This window comes from Lutra lutra, chromosome 2 (genome assembly GCF_902655055.1).
Source record: "Lutra lutra chromosome 2, mLutLut1.2, whole genome shotgun sequence".
Taxonomy (NCBI): Eukaryota; Metazoa; Chordata; class Mammalia; order Carnivora; family Mustelidae; genus Lutra; species Lutra lutra.
Window position 1 is genome coordinate 44,793,306 of NC_062279.1, and position 19,225 is coordinate 44,812,530.

Consider the following 19,225-nt stretch of genomic DNA (forward strand, 5'->3'; position numbering starts at 1 on the left):
GGGAAAGAGAGAGAATCTTAAGCAGGCTCCATGCCCAGCAAGAGCTTGATGCAGGGCTCGCTCTCACAACCCTGAGATCATGACCAGAGCCAAAATCAGGACTGGGACACCCAATCGACTGAGCCACCCAGGCGCCCAGGACTGACTTACTTTTTAATTGGAAGTCTGTACCTTTTAGACTGAAGATCTCTTGACAGAGAGCCCCAGTCTACCAGGATATAGGAAAAGATCCTGAACTGACTCAGGTCCCCCCTGGGGCTTCACCAGAACCTGATTCTATTAATTTCCAGAACACTCCCTAGACCACAGGTACAGGGATGGGTGAGGTGAGCTGTTGTTCAAAAGCCAATGCTTTCAAAATAAGCTAGGGGGTGCTCCAAGGCTTGTCCCAAAGCACTAAAACTTGCTTTATACAGTCTCTGAGACTCTCACCAAGAAAGCCTCTGCTTCTCCATCAAGACCTTTGCACAGTGGAGCAGGTTTGCCTCTGAACTCGTGGTCATGCATGGATTTTCTTCTCCTATGTAAAAAAAAAAAAAAAAAAAGGTTTCTCCTTTCTGCCTCCTGTGAGTGTAAAAAGGACAGGAGGAAAGCTGCTTTGCCTCTTGGAAAGCTGCTCTGAGACCACTTCACATTCTAGGACGGAGACCCCCAAGCCCACAGCTTCTCAGTCAGGCCCAGAGCAATGTACCCTCACTCCCGTACACCCCAGGATTAGCAGAAAAAATGATGCCGTCTCCCTCTCTAGAGTATGCACACTTTCCCAGCCAGAGGGCTGTATCCTGGGCCTCAGCCAAAAGGTCTTTTGTCTTTTTAAATATAGAGGCACCAGCTGTAAATTTCCATTTCCTCTGGTCTTCGTTCAAAGCCCACTGTGAACCGGGCCTTAATCCAGGCGTACCCTCAGTCTCTCTCCACCTACAGGCCCCAGGGCCTTGACCTCATGAAGCCAGAGAACCTCTCTTCTCCCCACTTACCCTTGTTTCCTGAATCCCTATTAGATGAAAACACCCCCGCCAAGAAAACGGATATCCCCTGGCGGCTGAAGCAGATGCTGGACATCCTGGTGTACGAGGAGAGGCAGCAGACAGCAGCTGGCGAGGCTGGGCCCTGTCTGGAGTACCTACTGCAGCACAAAATCCTGGAGACCCTGTGCACACTGGGCAAGGCTGAGGTGGGCAGGACCCCGGGGAGCCCCTGCGTTCCTGGCTCGTCCACCCATGTTCCTGTCATCGTGTGGTGGACACACTCCCATTATTCAGTCAGAGTTCATTCAGTGAAGATGTGCTGAGAACAAGCCGTGGGCCAGGCAGGGTCCTTGGTGTTGCGGACACAGCAGCAGTTAAAATACAGAAATTCTAGTCAGCGAGAGGTGGGTCATCAGGGGAGCCCACGCATGGTCTGTTCAACAATGACGGGGTTATGGAGAGCGAAGAAGTGGGACAGGGACCTGACAGTGTGGGGGAGGCCAGTTTCAAAGATGGGCACAACTTACTCAGTTGCGCTCCACTTGACAGTGCTTCACAAGGACTGCATTTTTTACAAGTTGGACTTTGTGGGCAGCCGTACCTTGAGCAAGTCTGTTGGTGCCATTTTCCGACAGTGTGTGTTCACTTCATGTCTGTGTCACATGTTGGTAATTCCTGGTAATACTTCAAACTTAGTTATTATATTCTTACAGTGATATGTGATCAGTGATTTTTGATGTTGCTATTGTAATTGGGAGCACCACAAATAATGCCTCTCTAAGATAGCTCTACTGACCAGCCATTCCCCCTTTTTCTCCCCCTCCTTGGGCCTCCCTATTCCCTGAGACACTGCGATATTGAAATCTCGCCAACTAATAACCCTACAGTGGCCTCTAAGTGTTCAAGTGAAAGGAAGAGTCACACGTCTGTCAGTTTAAATCAAAAGCTAGGGGCGCCTGGGTGGCTCAGTGGGTTAAGCCTCTGCCTTTGGCTCAGGTCATGATCTCAGGGTCCTGGGATCAAGTCCCATATCAGGCTCTCTGCTCAGCAGGGAGCCTGCTTCCCCCTCTCTCTCTACCTGCCTCTCTGCGTACTTATGATCTCTATCTGTCAAATAAATAAATAGGGGTGCCTGGGTGGCTCAGTGGGTTAAGGGCTCTGCCTTCAGCTCAGGTCATGATCTCAGGGTCATGGGATCAAGCCCCGCATCGGGCTCTCTGCTCAGTGGGGAGCCTGCTTCCTCCCCTCTCTCTCTCTGCCTACTTGTGATCTGTAAAATAAATAAAATCTTTAAAAATAAAATAAAATAAAATAAAATAAATAAATCAAAAGCTAGAAATGATTTAGCTTAGTGAGAAAGTCATGTCAAAAGCTAAGATAGGCCAAAAGCTGGGCCACACAATGAGCAGCCAGGTTGAGAATGCAAAGGAAAAGTTGTTGAAGGAAATTCAAAGTGCCTTCCAGTGGACACATGAACAGTAAGAAAGCAAAACAGCCTTATGGCTGAGGTGGAGAAAGTCTTGAGTGGTCTGCATAGACGAGCACACCAGCCTCGACATTCTGTCAAGCCAAAGCCTGATCCTGAGCAAGGCCCCGACTCTCCAGTTCTTTGAAGGCTGAGAGCCGTGGGGAAGCTGCAGGAGAAAAGGCGGAAGCTGGTGGAGGTGGGTCCGTGGGGTATAAGGGAGGAAGCCATCTCTGACGTCAGAGTGCAAGGTGAGCAGCCAGTGCTGGTGTAGACGCTGCCGCAAGTTCTCCGGGAGATCCAGCAGGGATAGGTGATGAAGGAGGCTGCACTGAGCGACGGATTTCCAGTGCGGATAAAACGGCCTCTCTTGGAGGGAGACGCCAGCTAGGACTCTCACAGCTGGAGCGGGGAAGTCAACGCCCGGCTTCAAAGTTTCAAAGGACAGGCTGACTCTCTCGTTCCGGGCTCAAGCCGCTGGTGACTTGAAGTCAAAGCCAGTGCTCATTGACCATTCTGGAAATCCAGAGTCCTGAAGAATTGTGCTAAGTCCACTCTGCCCGTGCTCTGTAAACAGGACAACAAAACTTGAGCGAAAGCTCTTTAGATTACAACATGGTTTCTGGAATATTTTAAGTCCACTGTTGAGACCTACCGCTCAGAAAAAAGTCTCCTTTTCCCAACACGACTGCTCCCTGACAAGGCGCGTGGTTGGGCACAAGCTCTGAGGGAGCTGTAGAATGAGATGATCGTTTTCTGCCAACACAGCCTCCATTCTGCAGCCCGTGGATCGAGGATCACTGGACTCTTAAGTCTTACTATTTAAGAAATACCTTGTATAAGGCTGTGGCTGCCACGGGTAGTGACTCTTCCGATGGATTTGGGCAAAGTAAACTGAAAGCCTCTTGGCAAGGATTCACCGTTCCAGGTGCCATAAGAGCATTCGTGATTCCTGGGAAGAGGTCAAAATATCAGCATGAACCGGAATTTGGAAGAATTTGATCGCAACCTTCATGGATGACTGTGGTGGGTTCACGACTTCAGGGAGGAAGTGTGGGGGAAAGGGCAAGAGAACTGGAACCGGAAGTGGAGCCCGAAGATGGGACTGAATGGCCTCCCTCTCATGATCACACTAACAGATGAGGAGCTGCTGCTTATGGATGAGCAGGGAACGAGGTTTCCTGAGATGGAATCTGCTCCTGGGGAGGACGCTGGGAAGATTGTTGAGAGGACAAGATTGTTGAGAGCGTTGTGTGAACATAGTCGAGAGAGCAGCGGCCGCAGGTTGGAGAGCACCGGCTCTAGTTTTGAAAGAAGTTCTACTGGGAGTAAAATGTATCAAACAGTTTGGGGTGCTACAGAGAAGTCATTCATGAAAGCAAGAGTCCATGTGGCCAACTTCACTGTTGTCTTATTTTAAGAAATTGCCACAGCTATTCCCACCTTCAGCAACGACCACCCTGATCAGTCAGCGCCACCAGCATGGAGGCGAGAGCCCCCACCAGCAAAAAGGCTATGACTCGTTGAAGGCTCAGATGATGGTTAGCAGTTTGTAGCAATATTTTTTTTAAAGATTTTATTTATTTATTTGATAGAGATCACAAGTAGACAGGCAGGCAGGCAGAGAGAGAGGGAGAAGCAGACTCCCCGCCAAGCAGAGAGCCCGATGTGGGGCTCCATCCCAGAACCCTGGGATCATGACCCGAGCTGAAGGCAGAGGCTTTAACCCACTGAGCCACCCAGGTGCCCTGTAGCAGTATTTTTAAATTAAGGTTATATACGTTGCCTTTTAGATATAATGCAATTGCATAATTAATACACCACAGTATAGCATAAATGTAGTTTTTATATTTACTGGGAAGCCAAAAAATTTATTTGACTTGCTTTATTGCAGTATTCATTGATTGTAATATTTGCTTTATTGCGGTGGTCTGGAAGTGAAGTGTCGAGGTGTGCCTGTAGTGAGGGAAGGAGGCTTCCAGAAAAGGTGCCCTCTGAGCACTGATCGTGGGAGGCTGGTGCTGTGGCCCGGTGCTGGGTGGGAGGAGCATTGCCTGCAGTGGGTGGCCTCCACCTTCTGACGGGCACCTTGACCCTCAGTACCCCCCAGGGATGCGACAGCAGGTGTTCCAGTTTTTCAGCAAGGTTCTGGCCCAGGTACAGCACCCGCTCCTGCATTACCTCAACGTCCACAAGCCTGTGCAGGTGAGAGACCAGGAGACCAGGGAGGGTCTGAGGGTTAAGCCTTCTCTCTTCCTTGCTACCCCATTCTTCTCTGTTTTTAATTTTCTTCCTTTCTAGAAGCTTCTCCGACTTGGTGGGACAGTTCCTGGATCCCAAACAGAAAAGGAGGAGGTACAGTTCACCACCGTGCTCTGCTCCAAGATCCAACAGGACCCAGCCCTGCTCACCTACATCCTGGAAGTGAGCACCTCTGTGAGGAACAGGGGTGGAGGGCCCAGACTGCAGGGCAGGCCTCTAAGGCCCTTCTGAGGAAGCAGAGGGTGGAGCAGGTCCTCAGGCGCCCAGGCAGCTTCCCCTCCAGCTCCATGCTGAGGCCCTGACAGCCAGCACATCCTGCCTTCCCAGTGGAGCATCCTGGGCAATGGTCTGCACCGTGACATGGCTTCACCCAACCTTCTTTGCAGGGCAAAAAGATGGTCAGTAGGAAGAAGTCATCCAAAGAGCCCACCACCCTGCCTAGAGAGGCCGCCAGTGTGCAGGACAAGGACCACTCCTGCAGCAAGGCTCCTGACATGAGTCCGTGCAGGGCCCGGGCCTTGAGCTCACAGCTGCCTGCTGAGACAGAGGAGCCAGAAGGAGCAGTTGGGGAAAGCAACCTCATCACCGCCCTGATCGGGCTGTGCAAGAGCAAGGTGCCAGCCGCCAAGACAGAGTGGGCAGGGACGAGGAGGGCAAACCACTGGGAGGGGATCCAGGGGTTCAGATGTATGTCCTGAAGTCATGACCCTGTCCCCTAGAAAGGTCGGGTGGCTCTGAAGGCGCAGGAGAACCTGCTGCTCCTGGTAAGTGTGGCTTGGCCTGCCGCTGCCACCTACCTGGTGCAGAGCAGCCCTTGTTGCCGTGTTGTCGCCGAGCACCTCTGCCAGCTATACCAGTCCCTGCCCCCATTCCTGGACCCAGCGGACATTGCTGCACTAGAGGGCATCAGCTGGAGGTAGGCGCTTGGGGGTGGGGGGAAGCTGGGTTGGGCTATTTTTTAAGTGGCTAGAAGCCCTCCCTGTCCTCTGGTTTTCTAGGAGGGTTGGGGACCGCAGCTGGCCACCCTCTTCCAGAGGGTACAGCCCATCCTCACGGGCTTTCCCTCCAAGGGAACATCACTTTTGCTTCCCCCACCTTCTTCCGCCCAGCACTGGCCACAGAGGTTGCAGGGAGAAGGGGCCCAGATTCTGGAACATCCCTGAGGCACACCTCACAGCCCCTCCCTTGCTCCCCCTCAGGTTGCCCAGTGCCCCATCTGATGAAGCTTCCTTCCCTGGCAAGGAGGCCTTGGCTGCCTTTTTGGGCTGGTTTGATTACTGTGACCACCTCATCACAGAGGCACATACGGTGAGCAGGGGTGGGCCCCAGTGGGACCCTCTGTGGGGGTGCCCTGCGGTTGACCCCACTCCCTTCCCTGTGTCCACCTTGAGGACCCAGTGGGCCTTGCAGGAGCTAGGCAGGGCCCTTGGCCTGCCTATTGTGTTAGACACTGTGCAAGGACACAGTAGTTTCTCAGTGGAAAACTGTCACGGAGGTAAAACGTGCTTAAGACGTGTCCTTGGCACCTAGGTGGTTGCCGAGGCCTTGGCAAAGGCTGTGGCTGAGAAGTTTTTCGTGGAGATTCTGCAGCCTCACCTCCTGCATGTGTAAGTCTGTGTCCCACTCCCTGGGGCTGGCCATGGTCTGGACCCATTTGCTCGCCCCACCGGGCCCCTACTCATCCCTAAGGCCAGGAACTCCTTGGCCAGAATAACTCCGGTCTGCAGGTCCATGGTTAATGTTTGCCGGGCTTGGCCTCCTGACACACAGGTGGCTCAGAGCCACGTGGGCTGACTCCAGGACCTCAGGAGAGCTAGGGAGCAAAGAGAAATACCAGCCAAGGCAGAAGGAAACCAGGAAAGGGTTCTGTCACCCCCACATTCATTTACTCCTGGCCCTCCCCAACCTGGCTCTCAGCCCCCAGGCCTGGCTCAGCGCTCTCTCCCTGTAGCTCTGAGCAGAGTGTCCTGACCTCCACCGCCTTGCTCACGGCCATGCTGCGTCAGCTCCGCTCCCCTGTGCTGCTGCGAGAGGCTGTGGCTTTCCTCCTGGGCACAGACCCACAGCCTGCGGCCCCTGACGACGGCCCCCACACTCTGTGTGCTCACCTCATCGGGCACTGCGACCACCTCTCGGACGAGGTGAGGCGGGGGAGGGGGGTGTCGTCCTTCTGGCACCCACCAACCAACCCCTGCCCAAGGGGTCCTCTGAGTGTTTTAGCCCTCTTGCATCAGCTTACCAGGCGGTACTGCCTTTGAGGCACTGAAATGCGTACCCCCCAAAAACAGTGGCTGCTTTTGTCACACAGTGATTTTCTGCGACCAGATGCTTGCCGTGTGATTTTCTGTTTTCCAAACCTAGTTCATATTCACTTGGCTTGTTTGAGGCTCATAGCTACTCCGAGCGAGGTGAGGCTGCTGTTCCGTTTTTCAGCCATGGAAACAGACAGAAAAGCCAGTTGGCTCACTTGATAACACACATCAAATTAGTAATAGAACCGGAACTGGGCAGACTTCTGGCTCCCAGACCAGCACTCCCCCCAAAGGACTGCCACCCACACTCCCCAAAACCTGCCGCCTGCTCTTTTCTTATCCGAGTGAGCAATTCCCAGGACCACTAGAACTGGGGTCCTGCTGATCCTTTCTTACCCAGATCAGCATCACCACCCTGCGGTTATTCGAGGAGCTGCTGCAGAAGCCGCACGAACAGGTCATCCACGGCCTGGTCCTGTGCAACCTGGAGGGCCGCCATTATGTGGCCCGGGGCTCACCCGAGCCCGAGAGCTACGAGGACACCCTGTAAGTGGAACCCTGTGTCTCTGGGAGGCCTCAGGCCGGTGGGACCCTCACGGCCCCCCACACCCCTGCACTTGTTCATTCATTTGTTGGTGCCACAGAGATCTGGAGGAAGACCCCTACTTCACAGATGGCTTCCTCAACTCCAGCTTTCAGCCCTCCACAAAGCCTCCCCCAGCCCCTGCCACCAACTCGGATGGCAAAACAGCAGTGACTGAGATCGTCAACAGGTAGGGAGTCGTCCGGAAATCTCAGCCACTTGAGGTTTGTTCTGTCTTTGGCCATAGCCGGGACGGGGCACAGCCCAGGAGGCAGTGCTCCCTCAGAGATGGAGGTGGAGTGGGGAGGAGCAGGGCGGCCCAGCCAGTGCCCCTCCTCACCTAGGGTCTTGTGTCTCAGTTTCCTCTGCCTGGTTCCTGAGGAAGCCAAGACCTCAGCTTTCCTAGAAGAGACCGGATATGACACATACGTCCATGATGCTTATGGACTGGTGAGTGTTGAGGCCTCTACCAACGCCCACTTCTTGTCCCTCAAAGCCAGGGTGTTGATAAACTCCACCTTCTCCCTCTGTGATCTGCCCAAGGTGCTCCCTGCTCCGGCCAAGAGCCTCAAGTCCATCCTTCCTCCGTGGTTCCCTCAGTCTTCGGGAGCCTCCTGACCACTGGGCCCACCTCCTCAACTCTCACTCCTGTTTCAGTTCCAGGAGTGCAGCTCCCGAGTTGCCCCTTGGGGCTGGCCCCTGGGCCCCACACCCCTGGACCCTCATGAGCCTGAACGGCCTTTCTTTGAGGGTCACTTCCTCCGAATGCTGTTTGACCGCATGTCCCGGATTTTGGAACAGGTAGCCAATGGAACTGGGGCCCCGGCTACAGGGTGAGGGCCCATGGGAGAACTCCAGGCAGGTGCCCTGGTGGGGGGTGGGGGTGGGTATTAGATTCCTCTTTGGTTCTTCAGCTCCATATCCCCTTCCCTGACCCCTCCCCCTTCTCCAGGCGGGAAGCCCCATCTTGCCTCTGCTCCACACGCCTTAACATGTTCTGGCCCTCAGCCCCAGGGAATCCGTGACACACACACACATCACGTGAGACTCCCACCCCCGCACACGTTCACACTGGCCAGGCGCCTTGCTGGGGGAGTGCAAAAATGCTCGTGGCCCCCTGCCAACCCTCGGCTTGTCCACTGTGTTCCCTACAGCCATACAGCCTGAACCTGCAAGTGACCTCAGTCCTGTCCCGGCTTGCCCTCTTCCCCCACCCCCTTATCCACGAGTACCTCCTGGATCCCTACATCAACCTGGCCCCTGGCTGCAGGAGTCTGTTCTCTGTGCTCGTCAGGGTAAGGATGCCTGAGCCCAGAGGTGTGTGTCGATGGGGCTGCAGGAAGGGAGGGGATCCAGATGGGGCGGGGTGGAAGCCGCAGGAGTGGGTACTCCGGACAGCTCCAGGGGAATGCACAGGCACACACTCCCCTCACCTCCACTGTGCTGCGGCAGAGCTAGGGGACCCTGCATGAGTGTCACCAGCCCCTACCCCAGCCTTGTCTCATTCCCACTCTAGGTGATCGGGGACTTGATGCAGAGAATTCAGAGGGTACCCCAGTTCTCGGGCAAACTGCTCCTGGTGCGCAAGCAGCTGATGGGTCAGGTCCCTGGGGAGCAGTAAGTAACTGAGGGAGATGGGTGCCTGAGGATGGGAAGGCAGACTGCCCAAGAAGAGTGAGAGGAGCATGGGCCAGCGGTGCAAAGAGGGCCTGTTGCTGGGCTCCGTCTTCACTCAGGGTGTCTGCCGCTAAGAATGTGCCTCATGGACACTGGGATGTCATATTGGGCACACTCCCACCGCCTCCCAGCTGTGACTCCACTACCACCGTGCTGTCTCCCTCAGGCTGGACCACCAGACTCTCCTCCAAGGCGTGGTGGTTCTTGAGGAATTCTGCAAGGAGCTGGCTGCCATCGCTTTTGTCAAGTTCCCCCCACATGGTCCTCACCTGCACCTCTCCCCTCCCCGAGAAGGGCACGTCTGAGCCAGGAGTAGGACAGGAAGGGAGACTTCTGTGCACACCTCGGCCCAAGAGCCGCCTCCCACCTGGCACCGCCGCCACTGCCTGCCTGCCAGGCTGGGACTTGGCTCCATGTTCTCTGCATCCCAGGCACCTCTGCCTCTGGGGAGGCCTGGGCTTCCGCTCCCAGGTGGTCTCAGAAGATCCTGGCCTGTCAGCCACACGAGACTGTGTTTAGGGAGTGGGTCTCCAAGGTACCAGAAGCCAAGGAGCAAAAGAGATGGCCTCCCAGACAGCATGGTGTCCTTGGGGCCCTCTTAGGGGAGCTGGGTAATCGCCAGGTGAGCACCCAGACCCAAACCCTCACGTGTTCTGTGCCTGACCCCCAAGTCTACGGGCCATTCATGGCCAGGGCCAAGGCCTGTGGCTCAGTTCCAGGGCACAGAGAGGAGTGAGTGATGGCTCTGAGGCTGGTTACGACTGTAAGCCAAGAGAGATGGGGGCGAAGGAGCCGTCTCTGTCACGCCGGGTACCACAGACACTACTGAAACTTGACATTTTTTCTCCTGCCTTCTTGGCTTAATCCGTGGTGAAGGGGCAGTGGATGGCAGGGGAAGCCCACTCTCCCTGCCCAGCCCTCCTGGAGACTGTTGCAAAATTCCCAACCGCCTCATGGCCGAGAGCCAGAGCGTGCTCCGCGCCTGGGCGGGGGCAGCTGCTAATGAGCGCCTTGGTGCGACTGCAGCCAGGGCGGCAGAGGGCTTGGGAAGGGGGGGCGGGGGGCTGGGTGCCAGGCTCCAGCTCCAGCTGGTTTTCTCCCTGGCGCCTCTGAACCCGTCTCAGCAGGTCCTTGACACCTGGGCAGAGGGGCTTGGAGACTGGGGGAGGCCAGGCCCGGCCCTCAGCCCTCCATCCAGCCTGCAGCGTCCTCGATGGACTCCTCTCCCCAGGAAGCTGGGGAGCTTGGGACAGACCGCAGCCAGGATGCCCACCTGACCCCAGGCCCCCAAGGCCTGGAGGGGAGGCGCTGGGGCCCGGCAGCCAGTCGTAGTGTTGTTCTCCCTGTGTGCCCTTCATGGCTGGGGCTGCCACCCCACCCGGCCTGAATCTGTTTCAACCTGCAGGAACACACAGGCGGCGCCAGGCATTACCTCACAGCGGGACTGCAGCTGCTGGCTTAGCTCCTGGGCAAGGAGGAGCAGGCCAGGGCCCCTTTCGCTTCCTTTTCCTGCCTGTGCCGCTTCTAGAAGCCAGCCGCAGGTTGCCAGGAGGTGACATGGAAGAGGAGGAACTCGGTGACCTCTCCCTCTCCTGCATTCCTCCAAGCTGGGGAGGACGCGGCCGCGGCTCTGAAGGACACTGTGTGTGTGTATGCCTGTGTGTTTGCACATGTGGGTGTTGGTGTGGGACAGGAGAGCACAGCTCACAGGGCACACTGGGTCTGAACTCCTCAAGTCCGAAAACGGCTGAGCATCCGGTCCCAGATACTCCTCTCCTCCCTCCCCTTCAGCATTTGCCCTTGTGTCCCCCTGAGACGTGCCCCCAGACGACACAGCAATAAAAGGTTTGCATAGACACAGCCCTGTTCTCCACCCTTCGTGTCCTCCTGCGCGGGACTCCACTGCTCATTCAGGCCCATCTGCCACCGCAAGAAAGACCAACTGCTTTTCCAGCACTGGAGCGGAGGGAGGTGGTGTGCTGGGTGTCGGGGGTTGGGGGTAGCGACGGGGGTGGTAAATAGAGACAGGCTCTGGCAGAGCACATCCGATGTTCCCCAGCGCCTGCCAGGAACCAGGCCCTTTCTTGGCCAAGCAACACTTTCTGCCCAGCTTACCTACAGCTGAGAGCCAGCTAGCCCTGGAGACAGGGGGGAAGAAGGGGCCATCTGGAGCATCTGTACGCAAGTCTCATTTTGGGGTGTTTACATTGTGAGTTGTGTGAATGCTTTAGTGGACCTCCTGTTTTAAAAAGCCCTCGGGAAGGTAGCTGAGACAACTCCAGGACACAGCAAGTTGAAAACTTGGACAGGGCTGATGAGCGCCTCTTACCTCTGTGCGAGTCAGAATCACTTGGTTTGCTTTTCACAATACCTGTGGAATCGGTGTCTCAGGGGCGGGCCCAGAGTTGTTTTTAAAGTTCTCCATGTGATTCTAATGGGCAGGGTTGAAAACCACGGTAGGTTAAATAAAGTGAGGACAAAGGTTGCCCTTCGACAGGGTTATGGACTGGTGGGTCCCTCAGATGCTAAGAGAAAGTGTTTGATTCCATCATGTAGGAGATGTTTGTCCTCAGAGAGCACAAGAAGGGAAAGGAGCCTTATCCTGGTTGATCAGTGTCAGAGTGGAGTTACCTCAGAAGGGAAGCCTAGACAAGTGTTCCCTTGCTCAGAACCAGAAATCTGTATTACACGCAGTGAGTAGCACACAGTATATTTTCTTTGTCCACTCCCTGTGGTTTTCCCTTAAGTTTTAGTAAAGTTCTCTTTAAAAAAGAGTTTTTATCATGATTCTACTGGGTTGAGCAGAAATGAATAAAGGGTTATGGTCGGGCTTGGGTTGGAGTTGTAGAAAGGCAGGAGCCTGGAGGCCAGCAGAGTGATGCAGGGAGGGAACAAGGAAGCTCAAGGAGATGGAACTCCGCCAAGAGGCAAGACTCTTCCTATATGACCCCTTGCCCACCTGAAGCTTCTGGTGTTCTCACAGTTCAAACCCTGGAGGGGAGGTGGACACATCCCACCCCGGCAGGCCAGAGAAAGAGCCCCAGTGGGCCACAGAGGCTATGGTGATGGCAGGAAGCCTGCCCGTCCCCAGTCACCTGCAGTCTGGGACACCTGCTTGCTGTCTGGGAAGACGTGGGTGACTGTGGTGGGACAAGGGGAGGAGCTTCTTTTTTGATGCAGTCCCCCCCTTCCTGCTCACTTCCTCCCCACAGAGATATTTAGACAGGAAGGCAAAGCAAGAACCACCTATTTACTCAGCATGGAGCCCACTCCCTTGGAACAACCTCCCCCAGCACCCCAAGTCTGTGTTCTAAGTGCATGAGAATCCAGGTGTAGGCCTTTACTGAGGCAAGCATGGAAAATGACAAGTAGATGCCCTCTCAGGTTCAGAAAGTTCCCACATCCCCTTAGGGAGTAGTGCCCTCATTTTGCCCACAGGGCAATTAGGTCCTTGATCTCTGACCTTCTTGTTTGGTTAAAGGCACTGTCCTTTCGGTGCACTGTAGGGACCTATTCCACAGAGAAGGAAATTACCCTGAGAACTAGGAGAATCAACAATGCAACAAGACCCCTGACTGCCAACCTCCTGCCTCCCCAAAGGAAGACAGGGCTGTGGTGGGGTGGGGGGCACAGGTGCCCAGCTCCTTGCACAACGATGGCACCTTCCTATCTGTTGACTGGGACAACAGATGATTCCTGAAGCCTCTGTAAGAGCTGGCTTTTTAGGTCTTCCTCCATCACCTTCCACCAGAAAAAGTTCTCACCCCGAACCTTTGGGGGCTCACTCTGCATCCCTGGGTTCCGAAAAGCCACAGTCACCAGCACATTCAAGCAGATGCCATCTGCATTGTCTTTGCCCAGGTGCTGCAGTCCAAGCAACCCCTTGGTCTCCACCGCCAATTGGTGCAGGGTGAGACACTCCTGTAGCAGTCGCAGGATGGCCATTTTGATGCCACCCCTTTGCTCCATGGGAGTGAAGCCGCAGGCAGTGATGGGCAAGTGAGGCATCCCCCCTGTGCCCACCAACACCCACACTGTCTGGACACTTGTAAAGGTGGCCACGAGCCGCTGGCAGACCAGACTGCAGGGAAGCTCCTGGGGCAGAAGAAGAGGGTGCCTGGCTTGCTGCCGGTACTGGGCAGCCAGCTCTACCAGGTGCAGAATGTCCTGGGCTCGCAGCGGAGTGGGTAGGGAGGTTCGTGGGTACCAGCCAGCCTGAAGGGACTCTGCATCCGCCTCCTTGGAAGTCTTCAGAATTCCACCTGGAGGAGATGTTGAGGATGGGGTGGGGGAAAGGGTCTCTGTTGAGAGAAGTGCCCGGTCTGGTAGATTAAATGGCCACCCAGGCATTCGAACCCTGACCCACCCCAGGGTAGGGGCTGGTAGGCGTTGGTAGGGGCTGGGAGTCACATCCTCAGGCTGGAGATGCCAGGCTTGTACCAGACAGACTAGGGGCTCATCTCACTAGAGGACAAGCTGGGGGAAAGGTGTCAGCTGCCACCCCCTCCCCCGGCCAAACACTGCCAAATAGGCAGGCCATACCCGTGGCTCGAGCGAGGAACACAAAGCGGATCCAGGAGGGGCCCCGCTCCTCCACAGACAGCAATGTCAGGGGCTCACAGTGCAGCCCAGCCTCCTCCTTCACCTCCCGCTGCAGTGCCTCCACGATGGTCTCCCCAGGCTCCATTCTCCCTGCGGGTAGGTACCAAGACCCACGGCACTCTTTCTTGGCCTCCTGGATCAGTAGCACCTCATCCTAAGGGGAGAGAGAGGATCCTTGCTGGGAACCTTCCCTAGCCCTGGTGTTAGAGCCCATCTCAAATACAGTCAGGAAAAACCCCCTTACTGGTGCACACCTCAAACGGTCGAGCTCTCCAGGGAGTTGGCCCTTGTGTGCCTGGGGGTCGCGGCTGTCTCGCTCTGCAATGTATCCCTCTTTGCATTTAGACTTCCATTTCAGAGAGGGGCTAAGATTCCCAGGAGCTGTTTCAGGGGCTAGGGATTAGGCCCCATGGTGAGGTTTGCCATGTGTCCTGCACTGATTCATGTCTAGATGCCATATGTCTCTATGTATATCTCTCATCTCCCCTGGTGATTTACAAACTGTTTGTGGCAGGGCCTCACACTGGGGCCTGGGCTTTGAAACACCCCCCCACCCCCACACAGCTCCTACCCAAAGCCCTGGCCCCTTCTAGCTGTCGTTGCAGCAGCTTGCACAAGGATGAGCTCCGAAAGAGCACCACACAGTGGGACAGAAGGTCTGACAGAAGCACAGGTCATGCCATTACTGCCCATGGGACTCAGAGGAGGTCTCCGAGGCACTGGGCAGATCTTTGGGCCCACTAGCGGCAGGCACTGTGCTAGATTCCAGGGAAAGAGGAATAAGACAGGCCTCCTCTCAAGACATTGAGGCCTAGTGGGAGGAAATGAACAGGCTCCTGGGCCTCAGATGCCTCTTCAGGATAGAGGGACAACCTCAGGGCTGGGCCGCTCGAGGCTCAGATGTTAAGTGTGAGTGAGAGTGCTTTGCAATACTGGGAAGCACCACGCACTAAGTGGTGGCTGTTGCCGGCAGTTCCTCTGTCCCCATCGGGGCTGGCTGCGCGCTGCGGCGGGCCGGGCGCCGGGCCCGGCGGGCGGACGCTCACCTGCTCGTTGAGGAACACGGCCAGCACCACGTAGCAGACGTCCTTCCGCAGCCGCACAGGCGCCAGGGGCTCCCCGGCCGGTTCCGAGTCGCAGCTGTGCACACTCAGCCCCTGGCCCCCCAACACCGCCGCCAGCGCCCCCGCCAGGCCCTCCGAGGCCATCGGGTCCCCTGGGAGACGACAGACGGGCCCCCCCGCAGACCGGCCACGCAGGGCAGGGTGGGACACGGGTGCGACAGCGGTCCGCGGCCCTCGCCCCCTCCCCCTGCCGACTCTGGCCAGACGCGCTCGAGAATGCGGAAGCGCCCGGCGAGCCCTGTCCGCTGATAGGCTACGCGTCACCGCGGCTTGCCCGGATTGGCTGGCTCGCGTCGGTCAATGCGGGGGCGGGGCCAGTCCGTGGGTTAGGAGCCCGGCCTGGGCGGTGGGCGCCGCCGAGCCGCTTCTGCTTTTTAATCAGTTACCCCTCCACCCCCGCCTCTCTCTCTGGACGCTGCTAGCCACCAGCCTCGCTAATTCTTCCGGAAAGCACTTGTCCGCGTGGGTTCCGACGATGACGTCATCCTGCCTCCTGGCTGCAGAGCCCCACTGTGGCCAGCGACGATGACGTCACAACAACCCAGATGACATCACGGAGGCCTGGGGCCGTGGCTGGGACCTACTGTTCAACTTTGGTCAAACACCTACCATGGCATGGCCCAAATCAATCACTTCCCAAATAACCTTTCTTCACTAAAAACGTACCGCATGTCACCATGGCAGGGGGAACATTAGCTCCTGCCTTTGAAGAGAGTCTGACCTTGGGGAGGTGGACATAAATATATAATAAAAAGTCAACTGAGGGTTATAAGCCAAGTGCTAAATGAATGGCTTGGGCAAGAGGTGTGACAGGTGCTCAGAGGAGAGAGAGAGCAGGGCTGGGATGGTCAAGGTGTGGCTGGCCATGGGAGGAGGGCATTTGGGCCTGGAATCAGCCAGCCCAGCCTTCATCGGTACCCTGGCCCCTTGTCCACTGCATTTCCCACGCAGTTTTAGGGCATTCTCCACTGCAGACTGAGAGCCCTGGGAGGGCAGGGACCAGGTCCTGCTCCTTCATCTTTACCCACCCCCCACACACACACACCCAGCTCGCATGACCTGGTGGCCTGGCACTTTGAGAGCAGGGTGTGGGTTGTTTTGGCGAGTTCCGACTTCTCTCCCAGACTGACCTTTCCTCCTCAGAGCTTCCTTTAACCTACTGTCAGGACAGGAATGCAGGGCCAGCTGGAGTGAAACTGTGAAGCCAGCCAAGTCTGGGCTCCTCATCCTCAGTTGGGTCTCCCCTTTCCCTCCTGCCAGCTTGGTGCACCTTCCTTTTGGGAAGGTGTAGATAAAGCATTGGACTTGGAACCAGATGCCCGGCCACAGCTTACTGGTTGGCTCTGAGCCTCTGGATGAGTTGTGGGTCTCAGTTTCCTCATCTGTAGACTAGGCTCATAATAGCCTTTCTTCCACAGGGTTGTTGGGGAGGTGAGACATCATAGGAGGAGCTCTGTAGACTGTCCAGTGCAGGTCATTGTGACCAGGCAGCCTGGCCCTCAGGGGGAGCCCTCCGGCCCACAGCACTTGTTGCTGCCACACAAAGGCCCACTGTCATGAAATATGACTACAGAACCACCACCCAACTATACCCTCAGGAATTCCAGCCACACCAGACTGGCCTCCTCAGGCCCCTCTTACATAGGGAATTGACAGCAAGTTCCCTGGGGGCAGGGCCCTGTGGTAGGTGGTAGGGCATCCCTGCTGGGCCCACAAGCTTTTGAGCCACTTGGTGAATACTGCTGACCACAGCCCTATCCAAGACCCCTCTCCTCCCAAACGCTGGAACTCATGGGGCTGAGTTTGGCCCTGGGGACTGCAGAGCAACTTGTCAACATACGTGTTGTGTGTGAGTGTCTGCACATCGGTTTTCACATCTGTGAAGTGGGGACAGCGTTGGTCTCCGACTCCTTTCTGCCTCCCAGGGATGATTTGAGAGAGAATGAGGTCATGTCTGGCAGGGCTCTGAGAGCCTCAGAGGCAGCCTAAGATAAACACCACACTGCTTGGAAGAGCAGACTGCAGCAAAACCCCGCTTCACTCCCCCATATCACTGGGAAAAGCACTCCTCCCCTGTTAAGTGGACCTAATCACCCCTGTGGTGAGGAGCACAGGAGGCAACAGGAAAGCCCCGTGTAAGCTGAAAGGGCTGCTCAGGCAGAGGGCCCTCCAGGCGGTGTACCCAGCCCTTCTGGGAGTGCCGAAGGAAACAGGACAAAGTAGACTTTCTCAAGGCATTGGTTGGAAGACAGCACACACCAGACCGAGGCAGCAGAGGTCCTAAGACCCATAGGGGAAGCCGAGGGTGGAAAGGGGGCAGACGGAGAAGCCTCCAGAACCAGAAACAAAGGAAGTTCTCCGTGAGAGTTAGCTCGGCATCCTCCCTTCCCAGAGAGGGTGGAGCACCGGCTTGGTTGGGGGGAGGGGGTGGGCTGCGTGGCCTGATGGACAAGAGCTGCCGGACTGGTAGATTGCCTTGTACAGTACTCCCAGTGCCCACGGGAGCAAACCCGGAGGCAGCCATTTCCGAGCACGTGGACGCACACGCGTGTGAGCGCATGCGCAGGAAGGCCGTGTAGGCAGCCTTGGAAACAGGGCCGGGAATGGGCAGACAGGGTGGGGCAAGGGCGTCGTCAACTCTAGAGGCCTCCACCGGGCAACAGGCGCAGTCCCCTTGCAGAGCAGGAGGGTGAGGAGGGCAGTAGCCCAAGGTGCAGGGAGGGGAAGGTTTGGCTCAGCCCGTGCCCTGCCACTAGCTTGCTGAAGGACTTTGGGGGAGCCCCGTCTGCCCTCTAGGCCATCTGTAAGATGCAGCCCTAGGTGGATCCTGAAACAGAAAATGGACATTGGTGGGAAACTGGTGAAATCCCAGTAAGCCCTGCTGCTTGGTTAATAGTGTATGGATAAGGACTTCTTGTGTTGATTACTGTGTCATCTTTGTGTAAGATGTTAACAGGAGAGGAAGCAGGAGGAAGGGTAATCAGGAACTTTCTGCACTGTATTGTGACTTGGCTGTAAATCTAAAATCATTTCAAAATCAAAAGTCTAAAAACGTACTTTATAAGAAAAAAGAGGCGTCTGGGTGGTTCAGTGTGCTAAGCATCTGCCTTTGGCTCAAGTCATGGTCTCAGGGTCCTGGGATAGAGCCCATTGTCTCACTCCCTGGTCAGCCAGGCGGTGTCTTCTCCCTCTTCCACTACCCCTCCCCCGCACTTCTCCCCCTGCCCCTGCCCCTCAAATAAATAAATAAAATATTTTTTTTAAAAAAAGGACAAGGAAAAATTCGGCACTGATTATCCACATGCTGCAGTTACTTCCAGCTCTTAGAGCTGTGCTTTGGTGACCTGTGGACCAGTGAGAGAGGCAGAAGCAGAATGTGAACAGTGGGATGCTGGGAGAAGCAGAGGCCCCAAAGGCAGACCTCGCCTAGGGGTGAACCAGCTGAGCCTCCATGAGGAAGAGGGCCACCAGATGCCCCCAGGTGTCTCAGGTCAGTCTCCACCTGGACTGGCTTCCTGCCCAGGGCCAGTCCTGGAACATTTGGTCCACCTGCTGTTTACAAGAGTCAGACCCCGTATGCCCTTAAGGGTGCTGTGGCCTGCCATGAGATGGGAGGTGGGGCGGAGAGGCCTGTGGAGAAGAGAGAGGCCTGGTGACTGGGCCATCTTTGTCTTCCCACGAGAAGGACCCTATGTTTGGGGTTTTGGGGTGAAATTAGCCATATAAAATGAAATGTAGATAGGGAAGGGTCACTCGGTGCCACTTGGAACATGATCAGCTATAAAGTGTCTGTGTTGGAAGGACAGAGAGGACAGCAAGCCCATCTGCAAAATCTGTGAAGGGCTGAGACTAATGTAAATGAGGCTATAGTCAGAAAGCTTGGTTCAAACACCAATTCTGTTGCTAAAACTGCTGTGTGACCTTGGGTGACTCACTTAACCCCAGCCTGTCTCTCTCCTCTTCTGTAAAATATAAATAAATATAAATAAATAATGTCTACCTCAAAATCATGGAAAGGGGTTAAATAAGATCGGTTAAATGAAAACAGTGACAGAGTAAAATGTAGGAGCTCCTTGATTTTCTTTTTTCTCTATCCCATGAAAATATGAAAATAACCTAGCTCTGCAAACAATGAAGAAACCGGATTTTTTTTTTCTTTCAAATGAGGGATGGTTCTGTGAATCACAGCGAAGCCACAGAAGGGAACACAAACAGCCATTTAAAATGAAGGTTAGGTAGCAACACAGAAAATAACCACAATACAGTGTCAAAAGGAAGAAACCGAGTACAAA

The 19,225-nt window shown here is 55.6% G+C and overlaps 2 protein-coding genes across 6 annotated transcripts in view; one reads left to right on the forward strand and one right to left on the reverse strand.

The window, feature by feature from the left end:
- FHIP2B (FHF complex subunit HOOK interacting protein 2B) overlaps nt 1-11,067 on the forward strand; it is a 16,390-nt gene extending 5,323 nt beyond the window's left edge. For 2 of the 5 annotated variants that reach the window (XM_047717289.1, XM_047717290.1), the window contains 15 exons: nt 1,002-1,174; nt 4,534-4,638; nt 4,735-4,857; nt 5,082-5,309; nt 5,415-5,611; nt 5,895-6,003; nt 6,226-6,302; nt 6,647-6,836; nt 7,348-7,493; nt 7,592-7,720; nt 7,890-7,980; nt 8,188-8,331; nt 8,685-8,825; nt 9,047-9,147; nt 9,267-11,067. In XM_047717289.1, coding sequence (XP_047573245.1) covers nt 1,002-1,174; nt 4,534-4,638; nt 4,735-4,857; nt 5,082-5,309; nt 5,415-5,611; nt 5,895-6,003; nt 6,226-6,302; nt 6,647-6,836; nt 7,348-7,493; nt 7,592-7,720; nt 7,890-7,980; nt 8,188-8,331; nt 8,685-8,825; nt 9,047-9,147; nt 9,267-9,726 — 2,414 coding nt within the window. In that variant the 3' untranslated portion in view covers nt 9,727-11,067. The remainder of the gene's footprint in view (nt 1-1,001; nt 1,175-4,533; nt 4,639-4,734; nt 4,858-5,081; nt 5,310-5,414; nt 5,612-5,894; nt 6,004-6,225; nt 6,303-6,646; nt 6,837-7,347; nt 7,494-7,591; nt 7,721-7,889; nt 7,981-8,187; nt 8,332-8,684; nt 8,826-9,046; nt 9,148-9,266) is intronic. The other 3 variants (XR_007125076.1, XM_047717291.1, XM_047717292.1) reach the window with 3 other exon arrangements.
- Nucleotides 11,068-12,437: 1,370 nt separating this feature from the next.
- On the reverse strand, nt 12,438-15,273 carry NUDT18 (nudix hydrolase 18). Its single transcript, XM_047717305.1, has 3 exons — nt 14,856-15,273; nt 13,750-13,963; nt 12,438-13,469 (listed from the first exon to the last, which is right to left on the reverse strand). The coding sequence occupies exons 1-3, from the start codon at nt 15,015-15,017 to the stop codon at nt 12,874-12,876; spliced, it is 972 nt and encodes a 323-aa protein (XP_047573261.1). The 5' UTR covers nt 15,018-15,273; the 3' UTR covers nt 12,438-12,873.
- Between the last annotated feature and the right edge of the window lie 3,952 nt (nt 15,274-19,225).

Coding starts and splice junctions, on each gene's coding strand:
- NUDT18 (XM_047717305.1), bottom strand. CDS start 15,017: ATGGCCTCGGAGGGCCTGGCGGGGGCGCTGGCGGCGGTGTTGGGGGGC. Junction 13,964..14,855: donor CCGTGTTCCTCAACGAGCAG/GTGAGCGTCCGC, acceptor CTCTCCCCTTAG/GATGAGGTGCTACTGATCCA. Junction 13,470..13,749: donor GTTCCTCGCTCGAGCCACGG/GTATGGCCTGCC, acceptor CATCTCCTCCAG/GTGGAATTCTGAAGACTTCC.